Below are 23,644 nucleotides of genomic sequence, written 5' to 3' on the forward strand. Positions count from 1 at the left end.
TTTTTTTAGATACCAATGAAATATCACAATTTTCAGGTACAGAAATTGAAAAATTTAATCAAATAATGCTATTATGAAAAAATAACACTGCATAGTCTGCACTGTATGAAATTAATATAGATTAATCTGTATTAAAGGATTAGTTCACTTTCAAATGATAATTACCCCAAGCTTTAGTCACCCTCAAGCCAGCCAAGGACGTAGTGTAAGCTTTTTGAACTGCTAGTTTTATACTTTCTTCGTAACTTGAATACGGAAAGCGGTCTGTCAGAAACTAGATATTTTACTTCATACCTTGTTAAATATGGATTTTTTTTTTACACAAATGCATCGTTTTGCTTCAGAAGGCCTATATTTATGTTTATGATGGATGGATGTGGATGGAGACTTTCTTCAGCTCATACTCGTTTGGTAACGCTTACTGCCATTATAAAGCTCAGATGCGTCAGGATATTTATTAATATTTCTACAATCGTGTTCATGAGAAAGAAGAAAGTCATATATAGTTAGGATGGCTTGTGGGTGAGTAAAGCTTGGGCTAATTTTCATTTGAAAGTGAACTAATCCTTTAAAGTTAGAAAAGTCATTCAGTCAAGAGCAGTGAGTGATTTTCTCTTTGTATTTTGTTCTTAGATTAACACGGACGACAAAGACAGCAGTAGGTTTAATAGGCTGCTGTCATTTTAAGAGCTGCACGTATCCAAAAGTTTACATTCACTTAAGCCATTTAACAACTATGTTTCACAAGGTACTTGCCTATACAGGCATTTTGACATAATTTTGTGTGAATTTGTCTGTTTAAGTGCAAGAATAAAGAGAACTTGATTTAATAGGCTATTCGCGCGCTATCTGAGAGGCAGCTTTCAGATGTTTGCGCACGGAAAACTTCTTGAAAACATCATGTGATTACTGTACCGCCTTCCTGTAATACTGTAGGGAGCCACTTGTTATAAATCATGTAACAGATAATGTTTTTACACATACGATTCAGTTTTAATCCAAATGAAGCATGTTTGCTGAGTGAGCGAACAGCAATCAAGAGCATGCAAAAAGTTCTCTCGCTCATTCTTTAAGGCAAGTTAACAATAGTAATATGCTTCTCGTTTTACTGTCTTTGCTAGTGCCATATCCGGCCGAACTACAAACTTTCCAACGATGTCTGTGAAAAAGAGATGCAATTGAAAAGCTAGGGCGTCTCTGCCACTGTGTGCTCATCAGCTCGTGCACAGCAACTATAGTGTGAATATTTAATTTGTTTAATATTCTTTTAATTAGATACTTTTACTTCATAGACATCCTTCTCTGATACATCCATGTTTATTTCTTTGTCTGGACACAAGCACTGTACTGTACATGGTATCAGTTGTTGGTATCCGAGAATTTTAACCGAGAACAGGAGCGCAGTGGTGCATTCCTAAAGATGATAAACTGGCATTAAGCAGTGTGAAAAGCCCATTTGAGGCGGCATATTGTACAGAGAACATCCAACAGATGTTGAAATGGAACTGGTAGATTAATTTTTGTATCTTACAAGTTTGGCACAGTTCCAACTACACTTAAATTATTATACCAAGATGCACTGTGATGAATTGTGACTATTGATTCACAATGTGAATCACATCATGATGAGGTACTAGTGCGTGATGCTCAGAATTATACCAATTTGCTTAAGCCAAGATCCCACTACGTGACTCAAAACAACTAGATTTTGGTACACTTACTGACTGTTTGTGACTGCCTTGACATTGCCCTCCTATTCCTAGTCACTTTAAGCTCATCCATATAATAACAGGAGCACCATGTGAACATAAACAACTGTAATAGAGTGAATTAGAAGTAAAGTTTTGGATCATTATGACTAAAAAAATATCATGGGAAGCCAGAAAAGTCGGTCACGATTCTCAGCAATAACTTTGAAGATGTGGATCAAAACTCTAGTCCACTACCAAGTTTACCCTGCAGTCTAATTTGCTTAGCCAATGGATTCAGACATGTGAAAGCACATCTCTGAGTAAACCGAATCGCATGTTGTTGTCTAAGGTTTATTTTTCCAATCTCTCATCCCAGAGGATGCCAGTGTGAGAGGCTGCTTTGTTACAGTTAATAAAATCATGCCCCAAAGGTTAATAGATCAGTTTGAAAGATGGGTTGCTTTTCTTGTTTTTTCCGCTAAGAAAAAATTTCCTCATTCTTTTAATTTCTTCCTTCCGTCACCTTTTTTCTGTCAGCCTCCAACTCCCCAACATGCTTAGCTTTTGTGTAATTATATCGATTTCCTGTTGTGATACAGAGCTTAAGTGGACGAGATCAAGCCCCACATAGTCTGCCTCCTCTCCCATACCCTTTTCATTCAAAGGGGGAGGAGGTTGTGGTGCAGACAACCCACCGAGAGCTCAGCGACAGGCCTGGCAGGACGAGGAAGTCAGATGGGAGCTTACAGAGCAACTGTGTCCTTGGAATATCTGGGTCAAATACACTCGCATTTCTACACAAAAAACAAAAACTGATCAGATAGCCCGTGTGAAGGGTTTTGCGCTTGTCTATTGTATGCTGAAGAAATGTGCAGTCGGGGTAATCGACTAGAAACACAATATGGCAGCTGTTGAGCCAGTCGGAGCTGGATTGTTTGTTTATGGAGTTCTCTGAGTGCTCTACGGTAAATCTGGCAGAGCGCTGTTGTTGTGGTAACTCATTACAGTGTAAACACAGATTTCAGGTCATCATGTGGTCACCCGGGCTTGTTTGTGCCAATTTAATTGCGCTAATTAGCCAGTATAATAATATGCAAGTAAAGATTTCCCCTAACCCCTCCATTAATGATTATTCATCTTTAAGCCTGCAACCTTTGTTACTGAATTCTCAATTGACATAAACAGGTTCATGAAGGTGACTTACTGTGGAAGTTTGCATGCTTCGCTGAAGAGTAAAACTTTAAAGAGACAGTTCGCCAAACATGAAAACCCTGTCATCATTTTATTCATCCTTATGTCATTCCAAACCTGTAGAACTTTTTCTTCGTTGGAACACAAATGGATACATTTTGAAGAATGTAATGGCTACTCTTGTCCATATAATAAAAATGGTGACATGCATTGTTGAGCCCCCCCATGATGAGAGTATTGTACGATGAATAGATTGAAATGTAAGTCATTATTCACTGAAAATCTTGCATTCTGCAGTCCATATCCAAGTATGGTGCCTTTAAACACAACACTTTACATTTGATAATCAAAGATGTTGTTGCATCAATGTGATGTGACCAATCAAAGTGCAAATGTTCTAGATCCAAACTAAAGATTAGGCAAAGATTCCAAATTAAAGTGCCCCTATAATGGATTTTTGAAAATTACCTTTCATGTAGTGTGTAACACAGCTCTAAGTGAAGGAAAACATCCTGCAAAGTTTTAAATCTGAAAGGGCACCATATGTTAAGTTATTTTCTTTTAAAAGTAAGAGTCGACTCTGAATCAATTAAACAAGTCGTTTGTAAAACGAATCTTAAGCCGTTTCATTGTGACGTCACAACGAAACATTAGCATATTGCCCGCCCACTTATTGCACGCATAGGCACCAGGGAAAACTTGAAACCCGAACCTTGCGCTGTGTTCCCATCATTTTACTGACGACTGCTTCTTCAACCTAAATGCGTTCAACGAGGGATTCGTAGGTCGATTGTTATTGAAGGATGGGTCAGTACCAGTGTTAATTTCGTTGACGAATAATTTTCGCCATAATTTTCGTCAACAAATTTTTTCACGGACGAAAACGAGATGATAACTAAATAAAAATGCGTTTTGAATGACTAAATCTATGACTAAAATCTACTCTAATTTTCGTCAACGAATAAAAACGAGACGAAAATGAAAGAGAGGGACAATTTGGGAAGATATCCAGTCAGGACTGGTGTCCTGTGTGGAAGATGCGCACATTTGAAGTGTAACGTGCTGATCTAACCGCAGGAAAATGCGGCGCTGTTGCGCGCTCTACAGGCTCGAGCAGCAACGCTTCAGACTGCGTCGCAATTAATGAATAGTGCACATTTATGCCAAGCGATTGCTTATACACTAATGTTGATGAATTATGACAATGTTTACTACACAATGTTTATATGGTAGCATGTTTTAGACGGTTTGTAAGAATGCATATTTATCACCCTCATGAGCAGCCTGCTACAGTGCAGACTGCAGACATTTCTGAATAAGAGTCACGGTATATTTCGGGATTGTTTATAATTATTACACAAACTGTATTCAATTTAATGTCTATTTAATTCAGAGTAAACTACTGTATCTTCTGTCACAGGAAGGAAAGATTAAGAACATTATTTGACACATTATTCAATATATTTTACAAGTATAAGGGTTATTATAGTTAACTAAACCTAAAACCAAAGAAATCTTCATTGCTTGAAATAAACATTAACTGAAAAAAAAAAAAAAAAAAAAATATTATATTATATATATATATATATATATATATATATATATATATATATATATATATATATATATATATATATATATATATAAAAAATGTAAACTTATTTTATTTCATCTAGTTTCTAAGCTTTAGCTTAACCTGAGGTATTAAAATAAACAAATAAAAACTTATAGACATTTAAAAGCAAATACTAAAAGACAAACACAAAAAATTATTAAAACTTTTAACTAAAATTACAATGAAAGCAGAAAAACTAAACATTTTAAACGAAAACTAAATAGTACCTCAATGATAAGTGTGTCAATCCCTGAAAAGTCCTGATTTTCTCTCTTTCTGTATTTTTGCACTTGAACGGTCAAAAACCGTCCGCTTTGGCGAGCAAAGTACAGTTGGGTGAACACAAATAGTTTGGGGAATATCAGATCTATCAGTGTATTGGATCTGTGTATTGTTAAGGAAATGCTTACAATTTATCTAAATTACATTTTAGTCGACTAAATTTACTGTAGATTTAGTCTACTAAAATCTTATGATATTTAGTCGACTAAAACTAGACTAAAACTAAAACAATTTCCAATGACTAAAATATGACTATAACTAAATAGCATTTTAGTCAAAAGACTATGACTAAAACTAAATCAAAATTTGGTGTCAAAATTAACACTGGTCAGTACCCAGTTTATTTGGACCAGCTTCTCCCTCCTCGGAATCACATCCTGCAAGTATTATAATTCTCACAGAGAAAATTATTTAAACTAGCTAAGTTTTTAAGGATCCAAGATATAAAACTGCCCCCAAACAAAAAGACTCACCTGATCTGATGTGCAATCCAACTGAACTGATTAACAAGGACTAAAATCCAGTGTCTAACATCCACACGGTTCTGAGTTTCAGTTCAATGACCTAAACGTTGCTGAAACCCTTATAGGGTTCAGTCCGAACATGTCAGTGATGTCTCCACGTCCAAATTCCGAGCCAGAGTCACCACATCCTCTGTAGCATGTACAAATACGTGTGTTGTGTACGCTCCGCGCAGCTTGTAGGTCTCCAGCTAACCAGCTAACAGCAATATGTGTTCGCTCACAATTGTCTAGAAATGTGTCAAATGTTCGTTGTCATTACTAGGAGTTATGATAAAGAATAGAGCAATACGTTGATGTACAACTGCAGTGCTTTATCAATACATTTCTGCGTTGGGCTAACGAATGTACCACTGTTTGGGTGTTTACCACCGAGCTGTGGGCCAGGTTCGCTAACAAACACAAAACAACTTAATTCCTCTCTGAGTCTTTATTTTTAGAACAGAGCGAAGCACCATCATTATTATAATATAATGTAAGTGAGGCAAGCACTATATATACTGTACTCCATGTTAACCAGCAGAAGTCATCTGACCAATCACCGCAGATTAGTGTCACGCAAATGAGGGGGTCGGCAAAATGAATCGTTGAGCGAATCGTTTGAGAGTCGTTGAGCAAATAAGGTAAAAATAAATGCAGATTATAAGACAATTGTAGTGTTTTTTGACCTTTCATGCTTGTAAACCTGTTGTTGGTGACTGCCAAAACAAAAATTATGGCATTTCAAATGCCATAATAGGGGCACATTAATCATTTATATTGTGGTATATTTCTCACACAAAAGGTCTTGTTAGAGGAATATAGTACACAAGTTATATGGAGTGTATAATATATATACTATTTTATTTTATATATATATATTTTTTTAAATGTATAGATGGTCTCAACAGACCATCCTATTCACTTTCATTACATGGAAGAGCAGAAGAGTGACTAGTACATTCTACAGTACTTCTCCTTTTATGTGGAAGAAAGTCATTAAGGTTTGAAATTACATAAGGGTAAGTAAATTTAACACTTTAACATGAATTCTGTTATATCTTTCTGTCTGCCCTTTGTGTGTGAGTTGCATGCGGCCTAAGGATTTGAAATACAAAGCAGAAAGTATTTCATACAACATGAACTGTTGACATTGCAACAGTTCCACCACAAAACCATCCATAAAGGTCACTACTTATCACTTCTCCACTCATTTCCCCTTAACTACAGCTTTTTAAAGTTTCACAGCCACAGCCATATCACCCTATAGCCCAAGACTGGTTGCCCACTGAAGCTAAGGTTAGTACCTAGATGGAAGAATTCCTGTGAAAAGCATGTAGGAAGAGGTGTAAAGAGCCATTCACACCAACAACGATAACTATAAAGATAACTATATTTGCATCCACGACAACAAACGATAACGGTGTGTTTATTCTAAGCTCTTGCGCTGTGGTTTCAAAGTGTGTGTCATGTATGTGGTTCTTATTTTACTTACAGGGCTTTAACCAGCAGATTTCCTCAGCATGCTATGTTTCGAGTGAATAGCTAGTGTAATTGGTCTAATCTAAGGGTGAATTTAGCTGACGTAGTCAATATAGTGGAATAAACACACCACCTAGTCTTTTTCATTGCAACTTTAAAGGAAGCAAAACAATGATGTCGAAACTAGCGCTGGATACCTGAAGTAATTTTATGTTACACTGTTTGCTGGCCTGGTACAATGATCTCATCTCTATTAATACTTCTCCTTTTTCCAAGGGTATGACTGATAGATTTCCATACATCCTTTTTGTTGAAAGTATCCTTGAAAAGGGGGTTTGAAATGTCAAACAGTGGTGGGCTTTTCTGGACCTCGGTGATTAACTTCTCCACAATGTCGTCTGCCATTTTAAATGCATGGGCGCTTAAATTGAAATTGATTCTGATTGGCTGTCAGTGTTTTATCATTCAGCAGCTGGGGAAAAAAAACAATCTGAAAGTGATCCCAATGATATCGTTTCTATATATTTTTATCATTATAGCTGTGGTGTGGATTCTTCTTTTATATTTAGAAAGATTTTTAGAACTGCATTATATTTATCTTTATAGTCATCGTTCTTGGTGTGAATGGGCTTTTAGTGAGGCCAGCAGGGGGTGCTCAGTACACAGTACATTGTAAAAGCGCTATATAAATTCATTCATTCATGTACTTTTCAAATTCCAAATCCAGCCCCACTGACCCTGGCATTAGTGATAGGGGTTTCATTCACTTTCCTCATCAAAGTGAAGTCTTTTTGCTGTATACTCCATGTTTCCCTTAAACTTTCAGGTACAAAGCAAACATAAGCCTGAAAATGTCAATACCCTGCACTGTTAACCCAGCATATCGATCAATCATGCGCAGGGAGCATCTCACAAGTTAAGACCTCGAACCAAAACCCTGTTTTTAAACATCGCAGAACAAAAATAAGTAAAAATAAATCCATCCCATTTATTTCTACATGGATCACTATAAACCAAAAAGGGAGGGATAAGTAAAAGGTGCAGGTTGGCATAGGTCTTTGAAAAGATAGTGGCTACACTCTGGTTGTGAAGTAACTAGGCAGTGCAAGATAAAAAGGCAGCCATAAAAATCTGCTGATAAGAATGACAAGGGCTGGAAATGCAAATAAAGTAATCTCTCACTCAAAACCAAAAGTAATATGCAAACATTCATGATGCAATTAATGCAATATCTATTAATTTCATGATGCTCTATACAGTCTAACTGCCAAACACTGACTCCAAGTCAACTTTATTTATATAGCGCTTTATACAATACAGACAAAGCAGCTTTACAGTTATAAAAGGAAAAAAGAAAATGGTGTCAATATTCAGCTGAAGTCAGTTCAGTGTTAATTCAAATATATTGAAATTCAAAAGGTAGGGATTTCAAAAGTACTGGTAGAAGAAAAAGAAAAAGGGTGTTTGTCCCATGTGATAATGTGGCTGCATGTGTCAAATTTGCTTCTTGGTCTAAAATGTCTGTCCTGACAAAGTATTAATGCAAACTTTAAATTAATGTAAACAAGTGGGACAAAAACAATATGTCAAAAAAAAAAAAAAAAAAAATCTGATATTCTGCACTTCACTTTTATCTTTGTTTTATATTTTTTTATGTGTTCTATTGCTCTATAATTAGTTTCTTTATTCTTTAATTTGATTACTCATTTACTTGAAAATAATTACTTGGAAAACGTATGGTGTAATTGAGAAATAATTGAAGGCTACATGCTATATAATGCTCATGTTAATATTTTACACAGAGTGAATATTAGTTTTTGCAATGGTATAACATTTTTTTTTTTTTTTTCATTTGCAACAACTATGGAAATTCTGGGAAGCATGACAACCTTAGCTATAACATATTATAACTTATGACAACTCTCAGAGTGTTTGGCGTGGTAATGCATATGACAGTGTTGATGTGTTTGGTTTTGGCAGTATAGATCTGCTACACTTCTGCTGCTGCAGAGCAAGTCCACAACTCGCTACTGCCAATTCATACATGACACGCTGCAAATGAGCAAATAAGACATGCTGCTGCAACACAAAATATCATACAGATCTAAACAGGTGGAGCTGGGGAGGTGGAGGGTTTCTGAAAGCACGCTCCAACTGCTACAGCAAATGCTTACCAAGTATGAGCAGCGAGCTCATTGGCTACTGATACAGCAGGAACCAATAAGCTGTGCCCCATGGAGAATGATGTGATTGCAATGATGTGATTGCCCGTTTCCTGCTTAAATGAATATAATTCATATTCCATTAATATATTCCACAATTCCATCAATAGCAACTTCTTAGGGCTTAATATTTCCCACCCTGACTCCAAATGACAGGGTCTCGAGACTGCCAGGCAGGCAATCACTTCAGATGCTCATATTACGGTTTAGGAGTCATTTATGGATTTCCAGCAAGGTGCTCAAAATGATGAACTACTTCAAATCAAATAAGGAAGATTTAATTTATTGTTGTGCAATTAAATAAAAGCTGAATAATGAAAATGACCGGAGGAAGGTTAATAACGATGTCCAGAGAGAAAAAGAATGCAAGAGGTGTAGAAGTGATGAAAGAGTGGGCGTACTGTTGGCACACAGATTTGAAATATGACCTTTAATGACTGAAAATACACATAACTGCAAACCATTAAACGACATTTTGGAGCACATCATGAAGCATTTCAAAAAATTACAAACCCAATCACGCATTCATTTAGCACTACACCAACCCTAGTCAACATGCTGCATCCGTCCGACTGGAATCTCAGCTCAGGTGACCTTCGTCTAAAAAAGCCTAATTTACCAAGCTGATGCAGATCCTCAGTGGAGAGAAATCTGTTTTCCTGTCAAAAGTAATGACATTGTGGAGCGTCCAATATTCACTAACCAATGAGAGGGGCCAGGCTTCGTAACAGTGTCAGAATCTAGGGGAAACATCAAAGCAAAGGGGTAACCAACCACCTCCTCATCCATCATCATATTACTCTCACCGGCCTCCATTACTGCCCGCATTAAGCATGACTTGCACCTACAGGCAATAAGAAAACACAGCGAGCTGCCCAGTACCACTGAGGAGGTTGAGCCTTCATGTAAGGGCAATTATACTAAAAGCAGCTCTAATAACCTTCAATATGGTCACCTAAAATGTTAAATACTACCCTGTCCTCTCCACACTCATGAACCACTTAATTTTAGCCTACTTAAACTGATTAAGTACAGATAGAAGATGGCTATAAGACACAATAATGCAAAAAAGATCATTGAAAAGGTCTTCATTTAAAGCTGAACTTTGTCGGGCAAAAATTGTGTGGTTTGAGAGAAATTTAAAAGGCTCTGTTCAAAAAACACAGTTAAGACATCATAAAGGCGCAAAGGCTGTTTTAAGAAGTCAACTTATTTTAACCAAATTCTCTAAGGCAACATTTTATGTACCCTTGAAATACCATGCACTGTGAAAAAAAAAATCATCCAAAACACTGAAAGCAAGAGAAATGCTTGTTATAATACTTATTTATTCAATACCGAAAAATAAAAAAATATATAATTAAATTAAAAAGGATAACGTTTTTTAACTAGTTGCATATTAGCTTGCATATTGGCTGTTTATAAAGCACTTATTAATGCCTTATTCTGCATGACCATATTCTACATCCCGTACTCATACCCGATACCTAAACTTAAACACTACAACCAAGCCCATAGTATAGTTCCCTTTCACATGTAAGCGAGGGCATCGATTCACAAGCTAGTCAAAGAAAAACTGCATAAAAAGAACAGATCGGAACGCATGCAAGCTACAGCAACAATAGAGGCCCACAGAGATGAGAGATTGTGCAAAGAGGTTAGAAAGTACCCTCATTTGTGCAACTCTAGCATGAGAGAATACAAAGGTGTTTACATGGGTTGTAACCCGTGGCGAGAGATTGCTCAAAACTGCGCATACGTCAAACACCAGTGTATACGTACGAGTCAAGTGAAGTATACTTTCCAAGGCTGTGTGTTCGACTGTGCTGTTAGCTTAGCAATATGTAATTGCCAAACTGTATTAATATAAATTGTGATTCATTGTATCATTTGAACTTATATCAAGTATTCCATGCACAAAGATTGGTATCTGTAAGAGACACTGGGCCCTATTTTAACGATCTGAAACGCAAGTGTCAAAGCGCGAAGCGCAAGTAACTTTGTGGGCGGGTCTCGGCGCTGTTGCTATTTTCCCGGCGGGATAAATGGCTCTTGCGCCCGGCGCAAATCTAAAATGGGTTGGTCTGAAGTAGCTTTATTATTCATAGGTGTTGTTTGGGCGTAACGTGAAATAAACCAATCAGAGCGTCATCCAACATTCCCTTTAAAAACAGGTGCGCAAGTTCCATTATGGATTGCTATTATTATGGCGTATTTACCAGGCGCACGCCAGGAGCGGTTCACAGCCGAGGAGACTGATGTTCTTGTAAGACCAGTGAAAGACAGAGAAGTTGTGTTGTATGGGGATGGGAGAAACCCACCCAAAATAGCGTCGGTTAAACAGGTTTTTTCACATCTTCGTGGCACACCATAATGATTTCCGTCATCTCATGTGTTAATATTTTTTTAGTGTAACATATGATTTGCAAAAATAACTGTTGCATCTGTGTAGATTACATGAGCAAAGTGTATGCGCGTTGTGCACGCTATACATTATGGTCAAGCATGCTGCGGTCTTAAAACCAGCATAATGAACAACGCGCAACGCGCCGCTGACTTTAGACTAGTTTTTTTCTGGTCAGTGGCGCAATTGTTTAATGGAACAGCAAAATAGCACCAGGGATTGTTTGCGCCGGAACACGCCTCCTTTTTTGCGCTGAACCGCCCAGGGAGCGCAAGTTCATTCACTAGTTTAGCGACGTGCTTCTGTGGAGGGAAAAGCGCGCTTTGCGCGGGTGCAAAATAGGAATGACACATGCGTCGGTGTACAAAGTCAATTGCGCTGGGTGCAAGATAGGGCCCACTGAGTTGTTGGCCATTTAGGGAGTTACAAATTACATTGTATACAGAATGATGCCCAAGAAGACAGCAGACCACAAGTTAGCACCATTTGTGGCTGCATGGATAGTCATAGTAATGCTTGCCTTTGCAAACACACCTAATAATCAATATATGGATGCTGATTAGACAGATTAGGATTTTAAGGAGTTGTCTTTAACGGAGGTCTCTGTGTTTTAACACTGGAGCATGTCATTTATTCAGCCTTGAGAAATGTCAGTAAGGGCAAACTCTGGGCTGAATAATAAGCTCAAAATTATGCAATACTGTTCCTTTATGTCTAATGAAAAGATGATCCATTGGTTCAGTGTTCATGGTTGTACACCTAATTATGGCTTGATACAGTTGTGCCTTTAAGCATACTAAATCCTTAGATGCAGTTATACAATAGACTATTACTATTGCATACATTTGTGTACAGTCACTGGCGTCAACCTAAAAGCATGTTGTCTATGGTTCCTAAATCGCATACTGTCTAATAGCTATTACTTGAGGAACAAATTTTATATTTGTTAAAAAATATGTTGCCATTCATAACTCCTATTCGTGGCCACATGGGATCCACTGGATGCATACTTGAGAATCTTGCCGAAGTAGTAGGTGATCTGGCTACTTTTCAACTACTGTTTTATGAATGCTATGAATTCGGACATTCAACTCAATCCACTGCTTTTCCCTTCCTAAATAGTAGGAAGTAAGTATATTTGGACATACAGTATGAGATACAGCTGGAAGAAAGGCTTCTGTTTGTGATGTTGTCAACCACATGAATAATTGGAATTTAAACATTTTGTGTTTATACTTCTGTGGGGAAAGGATACACAGGGACCCAGTGTTGAGCGTACACAGAGTTTACGCCTACACAAATGTATGCAATAGTAATAGTCTATTGTATAACTGCATCTAAGGATTTAGTATGCTTAAAGGCACAACTGTATCAAGCCATAATTAGGTGTACAACCATGAACACTGAACCAATGGATCATCTTTTCATTAGACATAAAGGAACAGTATTGCATAATTTTGAGCTTATTATTCAGCCCAGAGTTTGCCCTTACTGACATTTCTCAAGGCTGAATAAATGACATGCTCCAGTGTTAAAACACAGAGACCTCCGTTAAAGACAACTCCTTAAAATCCTAATCTGTCTAATCAGCATCCATATATTGATTATTAGGTGTGTTTGCAAAGGCAAGCATTACTATGACTATCCATGCAGCCACAAATGGTAGAGATGTGCAAAGCTCCATAAATCAACACTAAAAGAAGATATTTTGAAGAATGTCAAAATAAGTGTTTTTGTTTATACCATAGGGTCCAAAACAACATTGATTCCCACTGATTGGGAAAAAAATCTTATTTTGTGTCATAAAGGTCCAAAACGACATGATGATGAGTAAATTAGGACACAATTATCTTTTTAGGTGAACTATCCTAGTATGATTAGACAGGTTTGTCCACTTTTTAAAGTGCTTGTTGCAGGATGCTCTAAATTGTTGTCCCATTTATTGTGTATGGCTTTGGCGCTTATGCATTAGCAGGGATAAAATGTAAAAATATCACTATTAGTATGATCATGCATCTAAGCACATTTTAACTTGTCAGCGTTCTAGTCACAGCAGTGCTCTTTTTATCAACATAAAGGATGGTTGTGTGCCAGAAGCAATCTGAAAACATAACATAGAGCTCCTTTTAACAGATAGGAGAATGCTTTATGGAGCCGTCCACTGAGAGAGACAGGCAGACCAGTATTATAAAAGCACATAAATTAGCAGATATAAAGCCACAGGAACACATCGGTCATGTTACGTTGCTCATCAAGCATTGTCCTTTTAGTTAAATATCCAAAAACGGCCTGAAACATAATTAAGGATGATCACAAACTGGTATTCGGTTCAGAGGCAGACAAATTTCAGCAGTTTCCAGCTGGGACAATGAAGCCCTGTTTACACCTGGTATTATTAAGATGCGTTTTGGTCAATCGGATCACAAGTTGGCCAAGGGAGACACAAACCCGTTTACAGCTGGTGTTTTAATCTGTCTCTTTCATCCACTTTCGATCACTTCTGTCCTGCAGCAACTTTTGTTTCTGTTCTGAGAGCCGCAGGACTGACTGAACATGGCGAGTGCATTTGAGTAAGGCTGTGTATTGCCAAGAACTTGGCGATACGATACATATCACGATACAGGGGTTACGATACAATATATTGTGATATATTGTGATATATTGCGATACTGTAAGAAAGGCGATATATTGCGATATTTCTTGTTTTTTTAGAAAAAGGATGTAATTTGAGAAAAAGAGTCATAAAGAACAACACCACCATATGCATAAAACCTTACAAACAACTTTATTTTATTTATTCTATACAGTATCATTTGCATTTATATCACTAATCACTATTAGTGATATATTGTGCAATCTAAGGGAAAATAGTAAAGTGACTGCAGGATTCTTTAAGTGTATACGTTTTAAAGGTTCACAGTATAGCAGTTTTTAATTTCTAAACTATTTAACAACTAGTGCATAGTCCATTTCATGACTGAATGTCTGTTTGTTTTATATTTAATACTGTAAAGCAGTCTAATGTATAGTGCTATTTAAATAAACGTGCCATCACTGAAGTGCTGAACAGAGCTGATGCAAACATATCCACATCACTATGATCAGATTTCTTTATGCTGTCACCGCTGTCATTTTTGTTGTGTGTTTATTTTGTTACTGAGAGGAAAATGTTCCGTACAAAACGTTACTACATATTCTATCTAAATGCCTCTCAGCAGCGTGGATCACGTTGGGATGTTAAGTGAGCTCTCAGATTCAATGCGTTTCCTGAGTTTTGGATTTTAACATGGACTATTTTGCAAACAACTGACTCTTGTCGATCTCTTTAGTGGGTTCTTAATAGTTGAAGCCAAAATCAGTCCACACTTCAGCTCTGTATACCGCAGGAGCGTATTAATTCTATCGGTTTGCTAATGCTAACGCTATTTATGCACCTCGCGCTTCTCCGGCTCCACGTCAGTTTACGTTCTGAGATAACGCTGCCATCTAGCGGTTGGGTTTAATACAGTCTGTGGTTTAAACCAAACACAAAGCCATGAATCTTGAATGTAAATAAATAAATAAATAAATATCGATACAGTGTTTTTGAGAATCGATACAGTATCGCCAAACATAATATCGCTATATTCACGAGTATCAATATTTTCTTACACCCCTACATTTGAGTGTGAGAGAACATTGTGCTTGGTACTTTTTTCCTCTCCAAACAAAACTTGGGTCTTCATTCGACAAAGTATATCCCGTCTGGCTAGCACACTTCCCATAATGTTTATGCATTAAGTCAGTAGGTGAAGAGTAAGTGGTCTTTTGTGGATGTTCGATCACATTCGAACACATGAGCGTCTACACTATGAAAACAATCCGGTCGAAAGTGGACAAGCTCAGAACGTTTTAGACCCCATTTACACCTGTATTTAACGTCGTCCACTTGTGATCCAATCGACCAAAACACATCTCAATATCAGTTGTAAACTGTGCCTGAGAGTTACAATCTCTGTCTAGACCAATCTCCGTCTGTTCCTGCTACTAAAGATCACTGAAGCCACGACGGCAGTTAATCGTGCCACTTAAATCCAAATTGGATTAACAGGCTAGGCAGGGTTGTAATTTAGAACCGGTTTACTTAAAAATAAATGAATAAAAATACTGGAAGCAAATAATTTCATGATGTTCATATCACAAGGAGAGACTAACAAGAAAACTATGTATCCAGTAGGTAATGAAGTTCCATTTTAAAACTGCATTTATACACACATTTAAATTGATATGCAGCCACATTCCAAATTTTTGGGATTGTCACAACTTCCAAAATTTGTTCATGTTGACAGGCCAGGTTCAACACGTTTACTGCCATGCTTGCTTGAGTCGCTTCAATATGATGTGATCACTGGTATTAATCATCTGTGTAAATACCAATAATTGGGGGCAGTTGTGGCCTAATGGTTATAGCAGTGGTCTCAAACTCAATTCCTGGAGGGCCACAGCTCTGCACAGTTTTGCTCCAACCCTAATCAAACACACCTGGTCCAGCTAATCAAGGTCTTCAGGATTACTAGAAACTTCAGGTGTGAGTTGGAACTGGTTGGAGCTAAACTCTGCAGAGCTGTGGCCCTCCAGGAACTGAGTTTGAGACCACTGAATTATAGAGTCAGATTGGTAACCCAAAGGTTGTGGGTTCAAGTTAGCCTGGGTGCCAGCCCGAACCCCGCCCACAACATTTTTTGGACGGGAAGTTCGGTCTGGACTCGATCCATTGTGGAGTAATTATGCTCGGCTCCCAGAAGGCCGAGCCAATCAAATTGCCAGGGTGGGCAATCGATGATGGACAGGCTATCTGCGGTTACGTCATCAAAGAGCGCTTGGGTTGAATTGGTTTTCACCAATGATGACTGCAGCTGGAGAAGTAAGATGTTTAGATTCCTCTATCACGTCTGTAATAAAAGAAATCGACAGCGCATTAATTTTAAAAAAGACGAACAAAGAACCGCAATCAAGGCATTTGTCGATGGGAAAGATGTGTTTGCCGTCCTTCCAATGGGATTCAGCAAACGTTTAAGTACAAGTTCAACATACGTCACTTGCTGCGTTGCTCTGATTGGTTGTAGGTCTATCCAATTGAGTGCAGAGTTGTTGTTTTTTTAACTGGTTCGGTTAAGACACGCCCCATAATTCAAGTGCAATGGAGCAGTATCAGACTCACATTCTGCCAAGAATATGAGTATGACGAAGTCAGGCTAGGTTCGAGTCTCAATACGGGCAGGAAATGACTGTGGTGCCCTTGAGCAAGTCCCCGGGTACCACAGCAAAAATGGCTGCCCACTGCTCCGGGTATGTGTGTCCATGGTTTGCAGTGTGTGTGTGTGTGTGTGTGTGTGTGTGTGTGTGTTTGTGTGTGTGTTTGTGTTCACTGGTACTCACTACTCATAATGTGTGTGCACTAACTTGGATGGGTTAAATCAGTGTTTCTCAACTCCAGTCCTCGGGACCCACTGCTCTGCACATTTTGTATGTATCCCTTATTTAACACACCTGATTTAGATCATCAGCTCATTAGGAGAGTCTGCATGAACTGAATTGAGTGTGTCAGATAAGAGAGACATACAAAATGTGCAGAGCAGTGGGTCCCGAGGACTGGAGTTGAGAACCACTGGGTTAAATGCAGAGGACAAATTACCATATTTGGCCTTCACATGTCACTTTCACTTTCAAAAGCAATTAATCTATAAACTAGCATAAACTTTGTACAATGGCTAATATGACCAAAAAAAAGATCTTTGGTACAGAATGTATGACTGGAAACTAATGCTGAATGTTTCTTTTAACATCTAAGGTACGCAGACGGACGCACCTCCCAGAATTCATAGCACTGCCCTGCAGCTTGCTTAACCTCCGCATACACTCTCTGCATATGCTTGAGGCAACAGAGAAAACTCAACAATTCGCCCAGATTGATGACCCTTAAAAAGATATGACAGAAAGCCACTGGAGTGGACCACAGAGATCACAGGGTGATCTACTTCTTCTTCAGGTGAATATACTTTGTTTTTCAGCAGTCTCTGTACTTGTCCACATTCAAAAGAGGCTTTTATTGAACAGTTGAGTCAATGAGAAGCCAACGAGAGTTAAGTGCATATCTCAGGGGTCTGACATCAGAGTCAGGATTAATATCTGACACCACGACAGCTTGTGATCCAAGAGGAAGTTGTTTTTCATGGCACTCTCCACTGCTTGTGTCCAGTTGTGTTTTTAGACACTCAAAGCCTTGTTATTTCTCCTGAACTGCATAGTCCTTAGGGAAACGTTGTGCTATAGCAATTCGTTAAACACCTCACAGCTGTGCTTTGGATTTTTATGATAAAATGGTGCTTTGAGACTTGGTGCTCAGGCAGCATGGTCTTGCTGTCAGAGACCTGTCACTGCTGTGTTTAAACCTGACAGTCTGTGCTAAGCACTGTAAGAGGCCATGCTGGCTTGGTTTTGGAAACACTATAAATGCCAACAGAACCACAGATATTCCTGCCCAGAGGGAAATAAATAAATGACACACAAGATTCATGATCTAACTGGGATTGCTTAATCCAAGGGTTTAAGAGTCTGCTGGTGTGATTCTTTGCCAAACGGAGAAGGTATAGTTCTGCAAACAACTAAAAGATTATTTAATTGCACGCCACAATCTCATCAAAGAATACATGTTTAAGTTTACACATTAAATTTCAAGTTACAATAAAACCTATATAAAGAAAATCCCTGAAGTGCCACCATCAGTGATAGTATTTACCATAGTAATGTCTGATTACCAAATTCATATATTATGGAATTTAAAATATACAGTAAGGAACGTAAAATAATACCACTGCATTGCCACATTAGCAGTTTTTAAAAATTAAAAATCACAACCTAGATTTATTGGAAAAACATGCCTCTACATTTTTCAAAACTCTGAAACTATACATTATACACAAAATTCAAATGAACACTATAGTGGCAGTAAAACATCAACAACTTTTATTCCTTTTCACACAAGTCATGATTAAATGGGCAGATTGTTGATTAATAAAGGCTTGTTTTTGCATAATGCTGTCATGACTTGCATGATCTGTAAACTATATTTGCATCACATGATAAGCTCCATATGAGTGGCTTTTCTGATGTAGTAAATTTGCTCCTTAGCTGAACTGATTCAGCATTGCACATGCAGTGTGGTGCACTCAGGTATGAGTCCCCTTAAAGGGATAGTTCACCCAAAAATGAAGAACACAAAAAAAAAGCATTCATCCATCATAAATATAATACATACAGCTCCAGTGGGTTAATAAAGGCCTTCTGAAGCAAAGTGATGGGTTTTTGTAAGAAAAATATCCATATTTAAAACAAACATATTTAAAACTAGCTTCCAGCAGATGGCCTATGACCCGATGCACGACGCAATGACGAATGTGGAAGCTCAGAGGATAGAGCAAAACAAAACACTGGTCATGAATTAGAAGTCTAAAATGAATATCTTTATAGAGAAATGTCAGAGGATTTCGATATAAGAAAAGAGGAGTTTGTTGCATAGCCCTATTTGTTTGAACTGCGAGAGACATCTAAGCTTACGATATTCCTACATCCTGCGCCATACATCGCATCATGGGTTAGTCTTCTGGCACAAGTCGACTTGCGGTATGCGTACGGTCATCTGGCGGAATCAAGTTATTTTAATTTATAAAGTTTTAAATATGGATATTTTTCTTGCAAAAACACATTGCTTCACTTCAGAGGGCCTTTATGGATTATATTTATTAGGGCTGGGTATTGACAATTTTCATGATACAATTCGATTTCTATTCACATGCTTGCGATTCAATTCGATTACGATTCGATCCGATATAGATTATTTTGGATGTAGTATATCAGTATATCTCCCAACTAATGCTGTAAACTACACATGGGAGTCAGTTGGTACTACTTTACTATAATATTGAAGGTTAAAATGAACTTACTAGGTACTAATATGCCTAAAGATATGCTGTGTATACGGCATTTAAACAGGAACACTTTTGTTTCCAGAACAAGGGAGCCAAATCTGAGAACTAAATCCATCCTGGTGTCTGTGAGCTCCAATCAGATAAATACAAACACTTAAATTACAGTCATTTATGTTTTTTTTTTAATAATAAATAGTTTAGAATTACATAACCATATTTCTACTCCAATTCGTTTGAAATATAAACATTTAATCGTGGCTGTCATAACTGATTTATTCAAACATGCATTAAATATTGAAGAACATTATAATGAATATGTAACAGTGCATAGCTATATTTATCAGAATGTTGCTTTCTAGAGTACACTTTTCTAGCTGACTAATGAGTTTATGGTCACTGAATATGTTTTTCTGAGGTGAATGTGACGTTACGTGACATTGTTTACAAGCTGTTTTATTGACGTCTTTCCGAGGTTGAAACACTGATTGAGCGTTTACACGAGACATGATACGGATTTCGGTAAGTTGTACTGTATATTTTAACATACCTTCAGATGTTTATTCATGTTTATTTTGTGCTGTAACTGGGATTAAATTGGAAGAGAGGATATTCACATGCAGTCCGTGTTGCCGCTTCTCTTTAACTGAGGTGCTAGAGCGATCTGTCACGTCATATTTAACAGCACCAAATGGTATTTTTTGAATCTCATAATAAGATGAACAAAGCACACAGATTATTGTGATTTATTGGATGGGAGGTGCTACATGTTCTGTTCATTCATCAACTGAAAACAGACTAGACTAATCGATTCTTGGGATTTAAAGGTACAATATGTAAAATTTTTGCAGTAAAATATCCAAAAACCACTAGGCTAGTGTTATATATTTTGTCCAGCTGATTACAAACAATATCTCTAATGTTTTCAACTACTTGTAAATCATGAGAAAATTCCCATTCTAAACAGTGTCACGGGGCAGTGCAGTCGCCTGTCAATGACGTCAGTTAACTTTGCTACCGCCTTTACTGACGTAGAAACCACATGACAACAGTGCCGTGGACAAATGCGGAAGTAGTGTCTAGTGTCCAGCAAACCACTAGCTTGCTTCAAGCAGTTCCTTGTTTACTTCTTGCACGTTTTATGGTGGATTGTGTTACTTATTTATGGAACATAATTACTGTTTACCATCTGCCGCTGGTTCTGTCGACAAGGACAGCTCCCGTAAACTCATGACCGGAAAAGCGGAAGCGGCGCCGGCGACTGTGTCATAATAAAAGTCCCGCTGCTCGTGAGGCATGTGTTGATCAATCGCTCCAGCTCCTCGTTCAGCTCCCACAACACTCGGTCCTGCTCTGCTTCATACTACAGTAACGTTAATAATCGCATCCACGAACATGAGTTCTTCCAGACTCCAATCCCTATTCTTTTGCACCGTCCGTTGAGATGGAGACCACATGTCCCAAGTTTCCGCTCTAAAACTTGGCGTCATCAAACTACGCCTTTGCTTTGAATAGGCTTCTAGTGACCTCTAGCGGAAAAAAATATCACAAATTGTACCTTTAAGAATCAATGTCGATTTGTAAAAATGAAAATCGATTAAAATCGAGAAATCAATATTTTTTTACCCAGCCCTAATATTTATGATGGATGGATGTATTTTTTGTGGCTCCAAACAGGCCCCTCTTCACTACCATTATAAAGCTTGAAAGAGCCAGGATGTTTTTAAATATATCTCTAACTGTGTTTGTCTGAAAGAAGATGGCTTGAGGGGGAGTAAATCATGGGATACTTTTCATTTTTGTGTGAACTATCCCTTTAAATATGAGTCATGATAAAACATTTGTAACAAACACATTTTTATCTCATCATGTTTACTTTTGTTATCACAGTCAGTTAGATTTAAGGTAGCATTTAGTGTATGAGGTAGGTTAACACGATAAAGCACTAACCTAGCACTAACCTTTTTATTATCACTGAAAGGACATTTCATTTCTGAGCTGCAATGTACAAGAAGCAACAAAAATGTTGCCAGATTCACATTCAAGAATCAACATCATATCATAGGCACATTTTTCTAGTAAGCCTGGGTTGAAAAATCCTTGTTTACCATGGTCCAAACTGACAACTTGTCTAAAAACATGTTATAAGTACAAAGTAAGTTTGTAAGTATGGACAATAAAAAATATGGTACTGTAAGCTATAAAATAGCCGCTGTATTAGCAACATGCCAGTGTACCGAAACATGTTTTTTCTATGCTATCCTTTGTCAAAAAAAACAAAAAACAAACATAGAATAACAATATGCTTTGGTAATGTGGGAAATTAAATATGTATATGCAAGTATAAAGTACTTTATCCAGGCTATGTATTGTAAGGTTCTACAAAACATACCATGGTAGTACCACAAAGATATTGCCCAAAAAATATGGAATAACCTCAGCACTTTATATGTACTTTTACTAAATGTGGATAAATAAGTTATCTTTTGGATCTGTATTATGCTAGCGTTCACAATGAGGCTATATTCTCATGGTAAATTTCACAGGAACCCCTGGCCCTCCTCCTCCTCACATTCTTCTCGTTTACAGTGTCATTGAGGTGGAACAAAGCAAAAGCTATGATGATGGTGTCTCAAGAACTGCTCGCATGTTTTTCTCCAGCTGACGAGCTTCCGAAACATGCTAGAGCGCCACTGAGCAATGAGCAATGCGCACTGGAGTTTGCTCAAAGGAAAACCCACAGGCTTGCCGCTGAAAACGGGAAACACCCGCAGGAAGAAAGGGAGGAGTGTGGGAGTAAAAAGGAGGAGTGACATAATTAAACGAAGAACTGAACTGAACATGCTTGCCTGAGAGAGAAAAGAGTCTACTCGTTTCCCCTCAACAGTACTTCAGACGAGCAGGGGGCGTTCTCACTGACTGTGACTGTACGCATTCTTGCGTTTCGTCTGTTTATTTTATTTTATTCTGAATACGCATGCGTCAGACGGACGTTGCGTTGCGTTTTAAAGACGGCGCGTCAAGTTAACAATTAGTTCAACTTTTATAAACGCGTCTCGAGAACGTTCAAACGCAACGTCCTGTGTGAGCGCAGGAGTCATGCCGCACTGTCACTCTCTCTCTCTCTGATCGCATATACACAGCGGACACTGCAGTGGATCAAACACACTCAAACGGTCCGTCCAGTTTGGGAAAGCTTGAAAGAACACATCGCATGCTTGAAATCACCGAAGCGATCCAATGCCACGTAATCAATCACAGAGAGCGTATGATGTGTCTCGGAGTTGTGCGTGCAGTCCGCGTTAAAGTTGAGATCACTGTTGCTTTCAAGGTTATCCTGGAACGGATCGCACGGAACCCATGCGCCAAAAGCGCATCCGATCGCTCGCGTGTAATTCTCTAGCATGCATGCAAACTTGAAATGTAATGTTCATACACGAGTCAAGCCATGACACTGACTGCACATGTGTAAACGGGACGTCTTGTACAGCTAGACTGAAAGTGTACTGGTTAATGATGCAGCACTGCCGATCATCACTGTGCAATGCACGACAACACTCAATGCGGACAGAACCGTCCCAAAACACTTCCTTGGCCGGTTGTTTTCATCTAATCCTCTTCAGAGAGAGGAACCCAGCCCCCTTATGTCTCCCCTCACAACCCTCCCCTTGTCCAGCAGCAGCGGTAGCAGCACCCATGTTCGGTTTCCATTCCAGGAACTCACCGTTCTTGTGCTCTGATGATGTCGCTGTGAGGAGACACCGAATGCGGGGAAAGCAGAAGAGGCTACGGCGCCGCTGCTCCGGGACAGGAGGAGGACCGATCTACACACTTTCGCAGCCATCTCTGGAGTGAAACCCGGCCGAGAGAACGCAAGTGCTGCGGGCGAACCGACTGAGACTGTTGGAGGAAAGGGAGGGGAAATAGGAAGGGCTGCTGGGCTGGGCTAATATTTCATACACACACACACACACACGCAGCGCTACACACACACACACGGATAGCCTACACAAGAAATGTTTCTAAAGAAGGTCGCTGTAGTTCCGCGTTCGAAGCCAAGTATTTCTAACGGGGAACTTTGACACAGCTAGAATATTATATTTCATAAGGCATTCGGAAATGTCAGTATAAGGAAGTGATACACTCAAATACCACGGTCTCTAGGACAACATGACAGGAGAGTTTTGATTGGCCGAGCGGTTACCTGCTGGCACCGCTAGGAACTCTTTTCGTCCAATGAGAAGAGGCGCAGCTCTGTAGTTTTGACAACTTGAAGAGAACGTCAGCCCAACC

General features: G+C 38.5%; 1 protein-coding gene across 1 annotated transcript in view; it reads right to left on the bottom strand.

Annotated features, from left to right (window-relative positions):
• Nucleotides 1–23,287, bottom strand: part of mcu (mitochondrial calcium uniporter) — a 115,923-nt gene extending 92,636 nt beyond the window's left edge. The window contains exon 1 of the mRNA XM_067386719.1: nt 23,076–23,287. Within this exon, the coding sequence (XP_067242820.1) occupies nt 23,076–23,195 (120 nt within the window). The 5' untranslated portion in view covers nt 23,196–23,287. The remainder of the gene's footprint in view (nt 1–23,075) is intronic.
• Between the last annotated feature and the right edge of the window lie 357 nt (nt 23,288–23,644).

This window comes from Chanodichthys erythropterus, chromosome 5 (genome assembly GCF_024489055.1).
Source record: "Chanodichthys erythropterus isolate Z2021 chromosome 5, ASM2448905v1, whole genome shotgun sequence".
Taxonomy (NCBI): domain Eukaryota; kingdom Metazoa; phylum Chordata; class Actinopteri; order Cypriniformes; family Xenocyprididae; genus Chanodichthys; species Chanodichthys erythropterus.